At 31.2% G+C, this 16,889-nt stretch overlaps 1 protein-coding gene across 4 annotated transcripts; it reads right to left on the reverse strand.

The window, feature by feature from the left end:
- Positions 1-3,844: 3,844 nt before the first annotated feature.
- Positions 3,845-11,661, reverse strand: LOC107899231 (poly(ADP-ribose) glycohydrolase 1). Of its 4 annotated transcripts, XR_005912145.1 has the most exons (6): positions 10,867-11,040; positions 10,237-10,447; positions 9,992-10,096; positions 4,994-5,057; positions 4,850-4,893; positions 3,845-4,011 (listed from the first exon to the last, which is right to left on the reverse strand). XR_005912145.1 is itself a non-coding variant. In XM_041091339.1 (4 exons), exons 1-4 carry the CDS (start codon positions 10,923-10,925, stop codon positions 3,937-3,939), a joined length of 450 nt encoding a protein of 149 aa, XP_040947273.1. In that variant the 5' UTR covers positions 10,926-11,040; the 3' UTR covers positions 3,845-3,936. The 4 variants fall into 4 exon arrangements, 2 of the variants coding, with proteins under 2 accessions (XP_040947273.1, XP_040947272.1); XR_005912144.1 differs by lacking the exons at positions 4,850-4,893; positions 4,994-5,057 and adding an exon at positions 11,115-11,661; XM_041091339.1 differs by lacking the exons at positions 4,850-4,893; positions 4,994-5,057.
- Between the last annotated feature and the right edge of the window lie 5,228 nt (positions 11,662-16,889).

The raw sequence follows: 16,889 nt of genomic DNA on the forward strand, positions 1-16,889 counted from the left end.
GCCAAAAGAAGAACAACAAAGAACAACAGAAAGAGTGCAAACAAAGTGTTTGAATAAATGCTCTCAATTCTTTTATTCACAAAGAATCATGAAATAATGAATGGAGTGAGTACAAATGAGGGGGAGACTCTTTATTTATAGTTGAGCTCCCCCAAAACCGACGGTCAAGATACATTTACATCGACGAACGAGATTAACCATATCCCTTTATTTTAAGGATTTACAAGGTATGCCATATCAAATCTAATTTAATTTTTACAAGATATGATTCTCTCAATCTTCTAAGATTAGTTACCAAATTAGCCTACGTTGACATATCTTTATTATCGGGCCAACCAAGCTTCAATCTGATAGGCTTCTCTAACAGTTCTTTGAATCGGGCTAGTTCTCGTGAGCTAAATTATCCTCATCTAAACAATAGACCTTCATTGGATGCATTTGGTGCGATGGTCACGGGTTTTGAACTGCAGCTCGTTACATTAGTGGCTAGTTTAACCAACTAATTCTATTAACTATTTATTTAAAAGTATTTGGTAAAACTTAGCTGATAGTTAATATCTGTAAAATGACAAATAAGGGCATAACACATTTTATTGTTAAGTATTTATTTGTTTGTAATACTTTAGTCTTTATTTGGTGAAATTATTGAAATAAAACACTATTACTAAGGAATTAAAACATCCATTATGGAAATTAATTAGTGAAATTTTTGAAATTTTAAATAAATAAATTTCTTAAGTTCTTTATTTACAAATATTAACCTTGTGGAAATTGATAAACATTTATAGTGTATCAATATATTTGTAAACTATATTCTTAGTGATAATTATGTCATGTTCTTAGTATGTAAATTAGTGATAATTATGTCACACTCTAAATAAATTTGTTAAGTAAAATATTTCAATTAATATAAAATTGCATAAGAAATCATTTTACACAAGTAAATTGAAAATAAGTTAAGAGTACATAAATATTCAAAGATGAATGGGCTCGATTGAAAATTTCTCGCGGCAATGTTGATTTAAATAGATTCACGGTGGAGTTTGTTTTTGTAGATTCATGATGGAGTTTTTTTTCTTTTTTGAGATTTACTTTGGACTTTGGAGGTGAAAGTGAAAATGGGAAAATGAATGTTACTAATATCTTGGCACCCCTATTAGGTTTGAGAGCATGAATGGAGTCATTTTTTAGCAAGCATGGTCAGATATGTCATTCCACATATCTAATTCGCTATTAGTTGTTGAAAAAAGATTGTTCATCCTAGTATTTTTTGCTTTGGAGGTTTTAGCTCAACAAGCTCTTACAAATCTCCATTCACCAAACACTACAATTAAAGGTTTTAACTACCCAATTCTCCATTTGTGCCCAAACTAGCTATAAAAGGCACAAAACTTTGTTTACCAAACACCCCTAACATAAATAATAATAGACGTTTTATAAACACATAATATAATAAATGTTATAAAATAATTAAATAAAAGAACACTTAAAGTAAATAATAGATCAAATCAACAGAGAATTTTCTCGTATCTTATTTCACTCAGGTAAGGATTCTATTAAGTAATTGACATTCAATATAATACAGTACAATACAATACAATAAATGAAGCTTACTTAAGTGCTTCATTAACGCATATATTAAACAACTTGCGTAATGAATTGAAGGTTTTACCTCATAAATGAGGGGTTTAGAATATGGACATCCATATTTATTTGTAACAATCCCCCCTGGATGTCAACTAGAGAAAACTGTGTCTCATTAAAACTTTTATTAGGAAAAAACCTGTGGGATAAAAATCTAATGAAGGAAAAAGAGTACACAATCTCCTGTTACAAGTTGTCTCGTTAAAAACCTTTACTAGGAAAACCCAGTAAGACAGAACCTTGGTTAAAGGAGAAGAGTGTAACGTGTTTTTGACTCCCCCTAATGGCAATATCATATTACATCTTTCAATTAACGCATTCAAATATTGTGTAGTAGTCTTTCAAACTTTGAAGTTGGCAATACCTTGGTAAAAAGATCTGCTAAATTATCACTGCAACGAATTTGTTGAACTTCTATGTTACATTTCTCTCAAGATCATGAGTGAAGAATAATTTTGGTGAAATATGTTTCGTTCTATCACTTTTGATGTAACCACCCTTCAATTGAGCTATACATGTTGCATTATCTTCGTATAAGATAGTTGACATCTTTTCCTGTAAAGACAAATTACATATCTTTTGGATATGTTAGGTTAATAAACTTAGCCAAACACACTCTCGAATTGCCTCATGCATTGCAATTATTTCAGCATGATTTGAAGAGACAATAGCTAATGTCTGCTTTATTGAATGTCATGATACAACAACACCTCCACATGTAAATAAATATCTCATCTGAGATATCTAAATATATGTTTAATTCCATTCCAATGTCCATGTGTTGAAAAATAACTAAATCTTGCTAATAAGTTTATAGCGAAAGCTACATCAGGTCTTGTGCTGTTTGCAAAATATATCAATGCCCCTATGACACTTAGATATGGTACTTCAGGACCAAGAAACTCTTCATCATTCTCGCAATGATGAAATTGATCTTTATTCATATCTAACGATCATACAACCATTGGGGTACTTCAAGACAAAACTTTGTTTTTCCAATATCTTTCATCTTAAATTCTTTCTTTAAATAATTTACTTCATTTTGAAGCTCTTTAGGAGATCCAATAATATTTAGATCATCACCATAAATAACAGTTATCACAAACTCTTATCCAAGCCTCTTTATAAAAACAAATGGACAGATTGGATCGTTTTTATAACCTTCTTTTAACAAATATTCACTAAGACGATTGTACCATATACGTCCAGATTGTTTTAATCCATATAAAATTTTCTTTAATCTTATTGAGCAATTTTCCCGAGAAACTCTATATCCTTAGGGGATTTTTAATCCTTTTAGGATTTTTAATCCTTCAAGGATTTTCAGATAAATTTCACTATAAAGTGTACCATACAAATAGACTGTAACAACATTCATTAGACGCATGTCAAGTTTTTTATGTACTGCCACATTAATAAGGTATCTAAAGGTGATTGCATCCACCACAGGAGAATATGTCTTTCCGTAATCAATACCGAGCCTTTGTGAAAATCCTTATGCTACAAGTCGTGCTTTATATTTTACGACTTATTTTTCTCACTTCATTTTCATACAAATATTCATTTATATCCTACCGGCTTTACATATTTAGGCGTTTGGACTATAGGTCCAAAAACCTTACGTTTAGAAAGTGAATTTAATTTGCTTGAATTACATCTTTCCATTTTGGCCAATCTTTTCTATTTCTACATTCCCCAATAGATTTAAACCTATGATCCTCATTTTCTTTTGCCATTTCAATAGCAACATTATAAGCAAAATTATTGTCGACAACTATATTTTTCCAATTTCATCTTTTTCTCGTATTGACATAACTTATCGAGATCTCTTTATTTTCACCATTTTTATTTTCATTTCCAGACACCTAAATCTCTTCTTGAGTTTTATAATTAGTTATGTCATGGGTTTTGTAACACCCCAAGCCCGACCTAAATGTTATGGCCAAATTCGAGAGTGCTACAAGGAAGGGTTTTGAAAACAGTGTTATTTCGATAAAGCTTTGTATAGTTGCTCGACAAATCATCCAAGTTTTATAACCATATCTGAAAAGCGTTATTTAATTAATTCATTTGCCAAAACATAGTTTACAGCGGAAGTCTTAGAAACCGTTATATTTTAGAAAACCAGTTCGTATTTTCGGAAAAACTTTTATTTTCGTAAAACTGTGATTTTAGTCTAACGTCGCAATAAAAGTTAAAATTTATCCAAAACCAAAATAAAAATCAAACAGTCCAGGGAGTCCAATAATTACAAAACTCTCAGAAAATAATCTTTAAATTAAGTAAAAACCATTATTTAAAATAATTCACGAACTCGTGGTCACCGTGAGATTCTGTTGCACCGATCCGCCCAAGTCTGTAGATTACCTGAATAGAACAGACAAACAGATGTGAGTTTTCGTAAACTCGGTGTGAAAGCCAACAGAAATAGACATGCAACACACATAGATTTTTATGATCAGTCAGATATATATTCGGACCTAAGTCCATAACAGATACAGTTATCAGAATCAGATACACAGAACAGATATAGTGAGTCCTACCCTCATCCTCTACATACCATCTCCGACCATCCCATCACACCATGTGGGATTAAGAACACCCACCCATCTCTACACACCATATAGTGTCGATGCGACACATTACAAATAATATGCAGTCAATCTGCCAGAATATAGGCGAAGTGTCGCCATACAAATCACTTCCTCCACATATATCAAACCCACCCCAAACACAGATATAGAATACAGATACAAAAATAACAGATTTAACATGCTTATATACAGATAACATGCATACTTAAATAGTACAGTCAGACATACATTTAGTATCCTACTCAGATCAGTCCATCAGAATATCATAGCACATAAAATAAGGTTTGGTTAGCCCTTATCAACCCTACGGTAGACCCACTGTCGATCAAAATAACCCGTACGACCCTAGGGAAAATTTCAAAATTATGGGCCCACATGCCCGTATGGCCTACACGGCCTGACCCAAAACCCATACGCCTGTGTGGCATGCCCGTGTGGCTTACACGCTCAATCTGGCCTAGCCCGTGTGGCCTATACGGCCACACTCACACCATTACACGGCCGTGTCTTGCACATGGTCACGCCTTCATCAAACATACGGCCATGTGGCATCGATAGAATACTTTTTCGACTTTTGTCGATGCTCGATTTTTCACGTTAGAAGTACACACCTGGTACGATTTTGATGCGAAACCACTCCCGAGATCACTAGAACCTAGAAATCAATAATACAAACCCCTAAAATAAGTCTTAATTCACAATTAAACTAAACCCATGAAATCGACAACAGTTCAATTCAAGCGCTCATCACTTACCCTAAAACCCCGAACGATTTCGACTATGATTCCGCAAGAGGAAAGCCTCGTTCTTTACGATTCACTATTGCCAAAATCCAAAATCAAAAAATGGAAAAAAAAGAATAGAATTGATTTGAACAACTTAAAAATGATTTCCTAACCCACACAAAATTCACCCCTTACACTTACCAAACTGTACAAAACACCAAAGAACTGAAAAACTAGAATTGAATGGTAGGATTGCGACAAAATTTCAAAAACAAGAAGATAGAGGATTTTTTCAGTCAACAGGAAAAAAATGTCAAATTTTGGGAATTTGGAAGAGAGAGGAAAAAATAAAATAAAAAATAATATATCAACAAATCCCCCAAATTCCTCCCCACTAACCCACTAACACTTAACTAACTCAGAATTTTAGTTCCACCTAACCTCTAACAACCATTCAAAATAAAAATTAACATCTACGCTTACATAGGAACTTAAACATAGGATCTCCAACACACTAACTCCTTACCACTCAAACCAACAGACTCATTCTGATATAGATTCACAAACAATTTTATATAAGCCCACTCAACAAGGGTAAGGTTTGGATCTAAAATAATGAAATTTTGCTAAAAGAGATACTTGAACCAAGACCTCATACACACCCCTAGAACACCTAACCACTAAAGCAAATACATACTTGTGAAAATTTTTACAAAACAATATTAAAATATTCAGGACATTACAGGTTTCTTCTGGAACCCCTGCCTCAACTATATGGCTATCTTGAATGTTTGTTCATTTCCTTTTACAAGAATTTTTTTTATCTTTGGAACCAACTGGTTTTCCACACTTCAAGTGTGGATTACTTTTTTTTGTACTAACAGTTTGTCGTATTGGGACATCAATTTGTATTGGAGCATTTTCAGCTAATATGTGAGATTTTGTAATTCTCTTTAGGTCAATAAATGAATCTGGCAGTTTGATTTGTAAAATGAATTATCTGCTGAACTTATGATTCACATTGCTTTGTACAAGGATCTTAGACAATGATAATTCATTTCAAGTACTTTATTCATCCAGCTTTTTACTCTTTCCCCCTAATATTGGGAATGTTGTTTTATCAAAGTGACAATCAAGAAATCGTGCAGTAAATAAATCTCCAATTAATGGTTCAACATACTTAATTATAAAAGGAGATTCATAACCAACATATATTCCCAACCTCGTTTGAGGACCCATCTTTGTGTGTTGTGGTGGAGTAATTGAAACATATATCACGCATCCAAAAGTTCTAAGATAAGAAGTATTTAGCTCCTGACCAAAAGCCAATTGTAATAGGGAGTATTTATATTTTATTGGCTTGATGCGTATAACATGTAAATCAACACAATCTCATGTTGAAATAGGAAGCTTTGTTCTCATAAGTAATTGTTTAGCTATTAGTTGAAGGCGTTTGATAAATGATTCAGCTAAACCATTTTATGTGTGAACATGAGCTACAGGATGTTCAACTTTTATCCTAATTGACATACAATAATTATTGAAAGCTTGAAACATAAACTCACCAGCATTAGCAAGATGAATTGTTTTAATTGCATAATCTGAAATTAATCATTTAAACAAGCAATCTCGCAAACGACAGGTTGCGAGTTGATAATACATATGTAATTATTTTGTAGATGCATCTACCAAAATCATATAATATCAAAATCATCAATATGGTGAATGAATGAGCCCATATTCATTTCAGAAATGCAAAACATTAAATCTCAACTTTAGCTAGTAAGCTTTTAATAATCAATTATCATTAAGAACAAACAACACATGAGAATTCTTTAAATTAAAGAAACTTCTGGTTCTGTACTGAATGTCTATATGAATTCTCATTTTTTTACATTATATATGATCCAAGATGGTCTAACTTGTAATACCCCAAAAATTTTTACAGTAAGATATTATCTTTGATATAATAAAATAAGGAAATAAAGAGACAAAAAGAGGAAATTTTGGAGTTATGTCAACATTGGGAAGTATATTATGACATATTAGTTCAAGAAAGGATTAAATCGCAAAAGTAAATACTTTTTAAAACATTTTAAAAAATAAACATGATCGCTATATTTTCATTTTTCATAATTGTTGCCCAAGAGTAAATACTTTTCTATACCTATCACAACGACAATCATGATCTCTATATTTTCATTTTTCATAATTGTTATGTATTGCTACATTCACTTCGAGGAATGGAGCATAATCAGTTAAACGAATAACTCGTTATTTTGTTTAGCCATAAGAATGCATGAGATCAATTCATAATACTTTTTAAAACATTTTAAACAATAAGCAAAGAATTACTGACTCAATCAAGATTACCACTGAGCTACATGTGAACATTAAATAAAATGAGTAAATAATTTTAAAGATATTATTCTCATTACTGCAAATAAAACAAAGATGGAGGTATAGAAACCCATAAAGAAATTCTCGGGTGCAAATGCTTGAAAGAAAAATTCTTTGTGAGGTTTGATAATCTTTATACAATTTAGCATGTACTAACCTTGCTAGCCCGTAAAATCTAGTGATTATAGCTAGACTAAATGCATTAAAAATATATATTACATTTTACCAGTGCATAATGATCAATAATTAACCAGATTTACTCGATTAAGTTGAAATGATTAATGGTGGATATTTAAAAAGAAAGATAAGTGGTAACTTCCAGCATAAATAAACAAATTAAAGGGAAAAAACTATGAACAGCAAGAACAGTAAAAGAGGTAATATTCATCAAGAATTTCAAGAGCTACTTATAGAAAATGTCAAATAGTGTATTGACCAATCATATTTTAAATAAAATTAGGAACTTAATGCACAAGTCAACAGAATGCAAAACACAGAAAATTAACAAACAACAAATCTCCTTCAAAATGCTTGATAGGTTACATATAATGTAACTGCAAATCTATACCCATTATGTATCAACATGAAATCTCAAACTACCACGTAGTCCATAATTAGTAAATCCATGAAAGAGCATGCAAGCAGCAATGTGAAACAAACAAACAAATAATATAATATAAAATTTTATACAAATTATCTAGATCAATAAGATAAGATATAAATTAAAACAAATTGAAATAATTGAAATTTTTTTTAGTAACCTTTTAAAAATAGTGAATAAATCAATTAGTTTAACAAAAAAAGAGAGGATTTGTATGGTTTGAATATTTCTCTTTCTATGGAAATATGATAAACAAATTAAAACAATGATGAAAATACGTATGCTGTATATAGTTCAATGGAAGCTTTACGGGCAAGTTATATATAGTCGCAATGATGTGAACTTCACTATGAACTTGTAGAGGCTCATACTGATAACGTGTTATAAAATAATCAAATAAAAGAACACTTAAAGTAAACAATAGATCAAATCAACAGAGAATTTTCTCGTATTTTATTTCACTCACGTAAGGATTCTATTTACTATTTATACGTAATTGACATTCAATGCAATACAATAAATGAAGCTTACTTAAGTGCTTCATTAACGCATACATTAAACAACTTGCATAATGAATGAGAGGTTTTACCTCATAAGTGAGGGGGTTAGAATATGAACATCCACATTTATTTGTAACAATAAATTTTTTATTGTATTAAATATAATTTTTAAAATTTTATATTTTGAGTTGAGTTATTTAGTTGGATAGATTTTTTTGGGCTTTAGATAATGAGTTTAATTGTCATTGAGTTAACGATTCAATATAAGTATATATTAATTATTATTTAACATATATAATTGATTTTTATAATATAATATAATATATTCAGGTTAGGTCAGAGGAGAGTTTGGGCAAAAAATCTTGCCCAAGGCTTAGTCCACATAAAAAATGAGTTTTAAATTTTACCCAAACTTATTTTTGAGTCTCGTATTTTTTCAAACCCTTTCATTTTTAAGCGGGCCCATGACCAGCTCTAAATTTATATAAAATAATTTAAAGGTTTAACTAAATTTAAACTATTTACTTTAACTAAAATAAAATATATTTAATATCATAGCACAATAAAATATATTATGGAATTTATATTCGAGTAATTTATGCAAAATAATTAGTATATCTTTAAACAAAGTAAAATTCCTTTTCGAATATGGTTGCCTTAAACTTGTATGGGAAAATGCAAGTATTATTTATATGGTAGAATATAGTTCAGTTTTAATGTTATTGAAGAGTGAATATAAATTGTCATTGAAAAATTATTAATATTGCGTTCTTATTTTGTTATGTACTTAATTTTTAAATATTTTCATATTTAATCATTTTGCAAAGGGGACGAAATTGTTCTATAACTTCGAATATTCGCTCTAAATTTCAATGTTTTAATTTTACATCAAATTTGAGATTTCCCATAATGAGTAAAAAAGGCAAATAAAGTGTAGACTTGGATTAATATTTGCATGCGTCAACTTGTTTCCAAAGGGATTCTAAGGGCTAATTTGGATGGGCGGTGTGTTTACCTTCGATGAGGTTAAAAATATCGGTGGCAGTGAGATTAATTACTGTAGCGGTGAGATTGGATATTGTAGCGGTGAGATTGGAAACAATGGTGGAGTGTGTGTTTAGATTCAAACGCAGCTGTATTGGTGAGATAAGAATAAAAAATGACTATTAAGGACATCAAATTAGAATTGATATACAATAGAATTTTTTTAAAATTATTTTACTTTTTTAAAATTATTAAAATATGTGAATTTATAAATTCATTTAATAAAATATTAAAATGTATCTCCAATATTTTAATGAATTATATAATCAATTTAAATTATTTATTAGATAAAATGATAATTATTTTTAATTTTTTATAATTAAATATTTTTTTATAAAAATGATAAATATTATTTTCACAGCTAGAGTAAAAGGTCTTTGGAAATAATGGCTAGAGTAAAAGGTGAAAAGAATCAAGAAAATGAAAAGAGTAGTCCATAATGTCAATAATGGAGTCAATGAAGCAGAAAAGGAAAAATCAGACCTGCACACAGCCCCTATGTAGAGCACCACCACCAAGATATTTATTAGCAAAATCCACTTCAAGAGCCTCAATAGCGTGATCTTCTATCAAGCCTGAGCTGTGGACCTGCACCATTATAGACAGATAACAGGAGGACTGAACCACCGCAACAGGATGTTGGTACAGAAAAAAAAATAGGCCAAGAAGAAACAAATGTGATCTTGAAATTTAAGTTTAGAAATAGATTCTATATGTCGAATAGTTACCTGAAAAGGGCAGAGGGGGATATTTGATTTGGTCCAAAAATCAGCATACGGATAAGAGAGGAATGATTGCCAAGGATGATATTCTAAAGAGAGAAGCTTGAGCTCAAATAAGACAGATCCTGTCGGCATTTGCAAACATATCCTTTGGAAATAGCAGATAATGCACCTCACTTTGTTTTCTTGGCTCTCACTGTAACTGTCATAGAGACTCCTAAGGATATATAGCGCTCATTTAGTGTTTGAATATAACCAAGAAAGAAAAGGAAACTTTAAAAGTAAAATTCCCAAGTGGCGAAGAACAGGGTAACTGCGCCAGATTGAAAAAGAGAAGCCAAAGATGCACAACAGCAACTTAGAAATTAATAACGAGAATGAGATTGATAGCAAGACGATAGCAAAAGAGAGCTGAAATACGCAAACAACTGATCAAAGTTGATGGTTGGCAGATGTTTAAGACCTCTATTAGAGATTGGAAACAAACAAAATAAAGAGCATGCAAGTAGAGCGCCAATCAACTCCTGAGATGTAGATTAGATATGCATCAAATTCAAGCATGATACTTTTGAATTAAGCAAGCGAGTAAGTAGAAGTATAGTATTAATATTAGAAGTGACGAGTATAAAGATACACCTGGGAGAGAAGCACCATGCCAGGTTGCTGCGGACCCAAGATGCGGAGACCGTATCCATAAGCCCGCGAGTTCTGATAGTGAACCTCTAAAAGGGAAGGCAACCGCAATAGCAGATTGGCTAATTTTGGAATATCCTCCGCAAACCATTTTCTGGAGTCGGCCCCGGACATGAGCTACGCCAGAAATTCATTCAATATACAGGTAACTAAAACGAAGAGAAAGCCCAGTAAAGCAACCACCTTCATACCTCATAAAAGAAGAGGGCATAACCTAGGGGGGCAGAGAGAGCGAGAGGGTCAGCGAGGGAAAGAGAAGCTCTCATGTCGGAAATGGCGATGGAGAGGACTTCGCCACAGTTGACTCGGCTGTGATCAGGACCTCTGGACATCGCCTCCAGAGCCTCAACCACTTTCGATGGCCATAACAGTCGCCTCGAAGATCCAATTACTAACGGTAGATAGGGCAGGATCGACTCCAACTCTGCGCTGTCTTCCATTTTTTTCTTTGAGATTTATTGAGGATTCTTAATTTTGACAGTCACATAAGAGGTTTTTTTCCCTGTGAGCGCAGTCACATAGAGGCTAGAGCTGGTAAAACAACTCTCAGAAAAAGCAAGTAAAACTGAGGTTAAAGAAGTGAACTTTTATCTGTTAAAAATACCAACAGCTCAGTTAGGCTTCTATTGCTGTTGAAATCTTCAACTGATTTTAGCTGACTAACGTGGTGGAGATACAAATTTACTAGATTGACCTGGTGAACCAAATAGCATAGCAGTGAGATTGCTACCATACCTCACATTAAAAGTCAAACTAAAGGAAGCCTAATATGTAAACGTGCCATGGATTTAAAACATATTAATTTTATTTTGTTTTGGTCCAATTTTCTTTTTTGTTTATATTACATTAAGAGAATTAAAATACATTAACTTAATTCATATTATATTTTAAAAATCATATAAGTAAAATTAAAATAAATTTTTTGACTTAAAAATATATATGTAACATTAAAATAATTTATAAACAGTAATAAAATATACTTTTTAGAAAAAAAACTTTCACATTTCATATAATTTTGGGTAAAAAAATAAAATGTAAATTATTAAAGTAAAAGATATAAAATTTTAAAAAATTAATTCAAAATGTCATAGTAAATAAATACTATAATTTATTCAAGGAGATATTATTTTAACTATCCATATACACTGATTACTTCTTTGGTAACAAAATTTGAATTTTATTTAATTATATGTATGTAATGGATGTATTTACATAATTACATAGGAGAGTAGAAGATTAGTTATAAGTAAGAGAAGAAAATATTAAAGGGTGTTTACTAAATAGAGTTTTGAGATTTTTTTGTTGATATAGGTACAAATGGAGGATTGGGTAGTCGAACTTTCTAATTATAGTGTTTGGTGAATGGAGGTTTGTAAAAGCTTGTTGAGTCAAAACCTCCAAAATAAGAAATGCAGGGATTAACAACTTTTTTCACAACTGATTGAGAATGAGATATGTGAAATGACATATCTGACCATGCTTGCTAAAAAATTACTCCTTTTGCCACATGTATCTATTTCTTAAATATTTATGTACTATTAATTTATTTGTGCAAAATGATTTCTTACGCAACTTTATATTAATTGAAATATGCTACTTGACAAATTTATTTAGAGTGTGACATAATTATTACTAATTTAGATGCTAAGAACACGCCATAATTATCAACAATTATATCAATACACTATTAATATTTATTAATTTCCACAAGGTTAATATTTGTAAATAAGGAACTTAAGAAATTTGTTTATTTAAAATTTCAAAAATATTCACTAATTAATTTTCATAATGGATGTTTTAATTCCTTGTTAATAGTATTTTATTTCAATAATTTCACCTAATAAAGATTAAAGTATTATAAGTAAATAAATACTTAACAATAAGATGCGTCATACATTTATTTGTCATTTTACACATACCATCTAAGTTTTACCAAACACTTAAAATAAACAGTTAATAGAATCAGTTGGTCAAATTAGTTATTAGAATTAGTTGATCAAATCAGTCACTACAATTAGCAATCAGCTTTCAACTAATTATTTTAATTATTAAATTTTTTATTACATATAAATTTATTCAATATAAATATATGTATCTCACTTATTAAATAATATTTTTTAGTTACTTAATATTTTTAAGTTAAGTAAAATATTTTAATATTCCAAAATGGATTAAACTTGAAAAGTATATATAAATATTAGTATTTATAATATATTTAAAAGTTTAGTTTTATTTACGTCACTCATCAATCAATCGAATATTAATATTTATACCATAAAGTATTTAAATATTGATTACTTTTGATAATAACAAATTTATAAAACATTTATATGATAAAATATGTAAATATTGATTCCAAAAGTATCATAGCTTAACTGATTATTTAAGAATCTTAATGCAAATTTTATTAATTTATAGGGTAAGAACATCTGAATTCATTATAATGCAATTAATTACTATTCTTTTTAATGTTTGGTTTATTTGTAATACAGTTAACTTTTGCAAATGAGTATAATTTATTTCATTACATTTGTAAGTTAATTTTGTGTGTTTAATGTATTTATTTTTGGTTAAATCTTGAATATACTAAGCTTGTGATTTCTTGTTTAAATTTTATTATGATGCAAATGGAATGCCGAAGTTCAAAAAATCAAGCAAATTAAGTTAAATTAGAACAAAAAGCAAAAAAAGGTGCCAAATTAAAAAGTTTTAGAATTGGTGGCTGATTAAAAAAATTAGATTTTGATTTTGTCAAATCCTATAATTAGGAGGAAGTCATGCTATAATTAGCTTTTGAGAGGTGTATAAAAGCATTGTAATTTTAGCTTGGAAACACACAGACTGGAGACTTGAATTCAAAATAATTCTTTCCTTTCTTACCTCTATAGCTTGTCAAGTATTCTTCCAATTCCTTTATTTTTCTTATTTTTGTACAATTTTTCTTTAAATCCTCTCCATTTTTCACCTATCAACATTACATTAAAATCCATTCTCATAATCCAACAAAGCATGATTAATCTCATGCTCAACTAATTCCCATTTAGCTTTAGTCCAGTTATCGTTCCGGTCGAAAATTGTGAGAAATGAATCTGCATTAAAATCTTATAACTCGGTATTCATTATCTTTTCAAAATACGGGATAATCACATTCATCCCTCAAAGTTAATCCAATTTTAGCTCATAGTGCATGTTAGGAAGGAGTTGTTTTGGCGTACAGTTGGGAAATCGAGTCAGTCGTCTGACGTATTCGAGTTTCCACGAACAAATTGATGTGTCTAGTTGGAAAAAAACTAGTTGGATTCCGTCAAGGGAGATAGTGATAGAATTTAAATGACCTGCACGGTTGAGGCCATTAATTTGAGTTGGGCTCTTCTAGATCGTAAGAGTGCTGAGATCTTAAAATGCGGACGTGTGTTACATGATTATATAATCAGTAAGGGTTGGTTTGCAGGTTGTACCGGAACCAACTACACAAAGAAGAGTTGGCGGTTGAAGTGTCCTTGATCACTATAGCCAACTTATTGTTTGGAAGGAAAAAAATCCACTTTCAATGATCAATTTGAGTTCGGAGTGTACCGAGGCTAAGGCTAAGCATTCACATATTTGATTTACGAATTTAATTTAAATTAGTTAATTTTATTTTTGCAATTATCATTATGTTATTATTATGTTCTATTCATTTTTATTTTTTTTCCTTTATCAACTAAAATCCCTTATTATTTTTTTCAGCTCTGCACGTACAAGTTGTGGGCACGACAGCTGCCTAGCTCAAGAATTTGGTCACGTAAACACGAAAATTAGGAGTTCTAATCCTTGTGGGATCGACCCTAGTTCTCTATACTACTGTTTAATTCAGTTAGAGTGTAGGAAATTTATATTTGGTGGTTTTGACAACCATCAAATTTTGGTGTCATTGCTGGGGACTGGAAGTAATTCTAATTTTTCATTTCTTTTACTTATGACTAGGTTAGAACTGGGACTTTAGAGTTTGAACCGAAAATTTAGAAGTTAGCTCGATCACTGCAAAAAGAAGCTATTCGACTTGGAAAACAACCGCAAGTAAAAGAATCTGAATACAAAACACTGTCTTAAAAGGAAGAAATTGACGATACACTCAGTGAACCGGAAAAAATGGCAAACCAAACCATTCGACAACTCGTTGTGGCACTGGATGAGCAAAACCTGCTATGCATAACTTATCCAACGGGAGGAACACCATTTGAATTAAAATCGGGCTTAATTCATTTTTTGCCCACTTTTCGCAGTTTGCAAAACGAGAACCCCCAAACTCATCTTAAGGAGTTCCACATGGTTTGCCTAAGCATGAAACCTCAGGGAGTAACAAAATATCAAATTAAACTTCGGGCTTTTCCTTTCTAGCTAGCCGAATCTGCTAGAGAATGGTTGTTTTATTTACCTCCAAGATCAGTTAATACATGTTTTGACATGTCTTGTTTGTTTCTTGACAAGTTCTTTTCAGCAGCTTGAGTAGCCGAATTAAGGAGAGATATTGTCAGAATATGACAAAAGAAGATTGAATCACTCTATGACTACTAGGAACGATACAATAAGTTGTGTGCAAGCTTCCCACAACATGACCTAATTGAACAATCACTTATTCATTACTTCTATAAAGGGTTACCCAATATGAAAATGAAGATGATTGACACCGCTAGTGGAGGGGCACTCGTCAACATGACTCTTCAAAATTGACCAACTATTTTGACCAACTACAGAACTTACAAGACGAGTTCACGGGCTAAGTACTCTATCATCAGAAGATAAAATTGACAAGCTCACTAATATAGTTCAAAATTTTCTTACAAGAAAAACGAACCCAACTCAGTTGTGCATGATTTGTGCCATGCCTGATCATTCAACAGACTCTTATCCAATTTTACATGAGGATATAACAACACAAATAGATGTCGTTAGGAACTTCCCAGGGCCACCTCAAAGGCATTATGATCCACATTCAAATACTTTCAATATAAGGTGGAGGGATTATCCAAATTTGAGTTATGGATCAAATCTTCGGTACAACCAACCGTATTAGCCAAGGCCACCTCCAACTCAACAGTTTTAACCCTTAAAGTCATCTCTTGAGACCATAGTGAAGAGGTTAGTTGTTAGTATTGAAAAGTTCTAACAGAAGATGGAAACATAACTAAAAGACTAGATAAGCAATTGAGTAAGCTTGCGCTTGTGTCAGTCGATTGGAATCCTAAGTTACCGTCTCAAACAAAGCTGAATCCATGAAAAAATTCAAATGCTATGACGTTGTCATCTCATTTCGCGTAAAAAGATTCGACTACGTCCCAAACTTGTTGAAAAAATTTGATTGAGGATGATCGCATTGCAGGTTTGATTAAGCTTTAAGTTAGTGAAGTAGTTGAATTTTGCATAATGTTAGAATTTATAAAACGCTTATTGGCTAAACCTAGCAATTGTTTAGTCATGCTTCACTTAAATTGTTTCCCTTTCGCTTGGTTGTGGAAAGAGACTTGATGTCGAAAAATAATTTGTTGAATGATTTCTATTATAGGAATACACAACATGCTTGAGGATAAGCATCGACTAAGTAGGGGGTCTGATAGCAAGCTAATTTTATGTGTTTAATGTACTTATTTTTGGTCAAATCTTGAATAGAATGCTACTAAGCTTGTGATTTCTTGTTTAAATTTTATCAGAACGCAATTGGAATGCCGAAGTTCAAAAAATCAAGCAAATTGGGCTAAAATGGAATAAAAAGTAAAAAAAGGGGACAAATTAAAAAGTTGCAGAATTGGTTGCTGATGAAAAAAATTAGATTTTGATTTTGTTAAATCATATAATTAGAAAAATATCTAATTTTTTTTGTTGGTTGTGAAACATAATTTTAGAAGGAAGTCATGCTAAAATTAGCTTTTGAGAGGTTTATAAAAGCCTTGTAATTTTAGCTTGGAAACACATAGATTGGAGACTTG

This window comes from Gossypium hirsutum, chromosome D04 (genome assembly GCF_007990345.1).
Source record: "Gossypium hirsutum isolate 1008001.06 chromosome D04, Gossypium_hirsutum_v2.1, whole genome shotgun sequence".
NCBI lineage: Eukaryota > Viridiplantae > Streptophyta > Magnoliopsida > Malvales > Malvaceae > Gossypium > Gossypium hirsutum.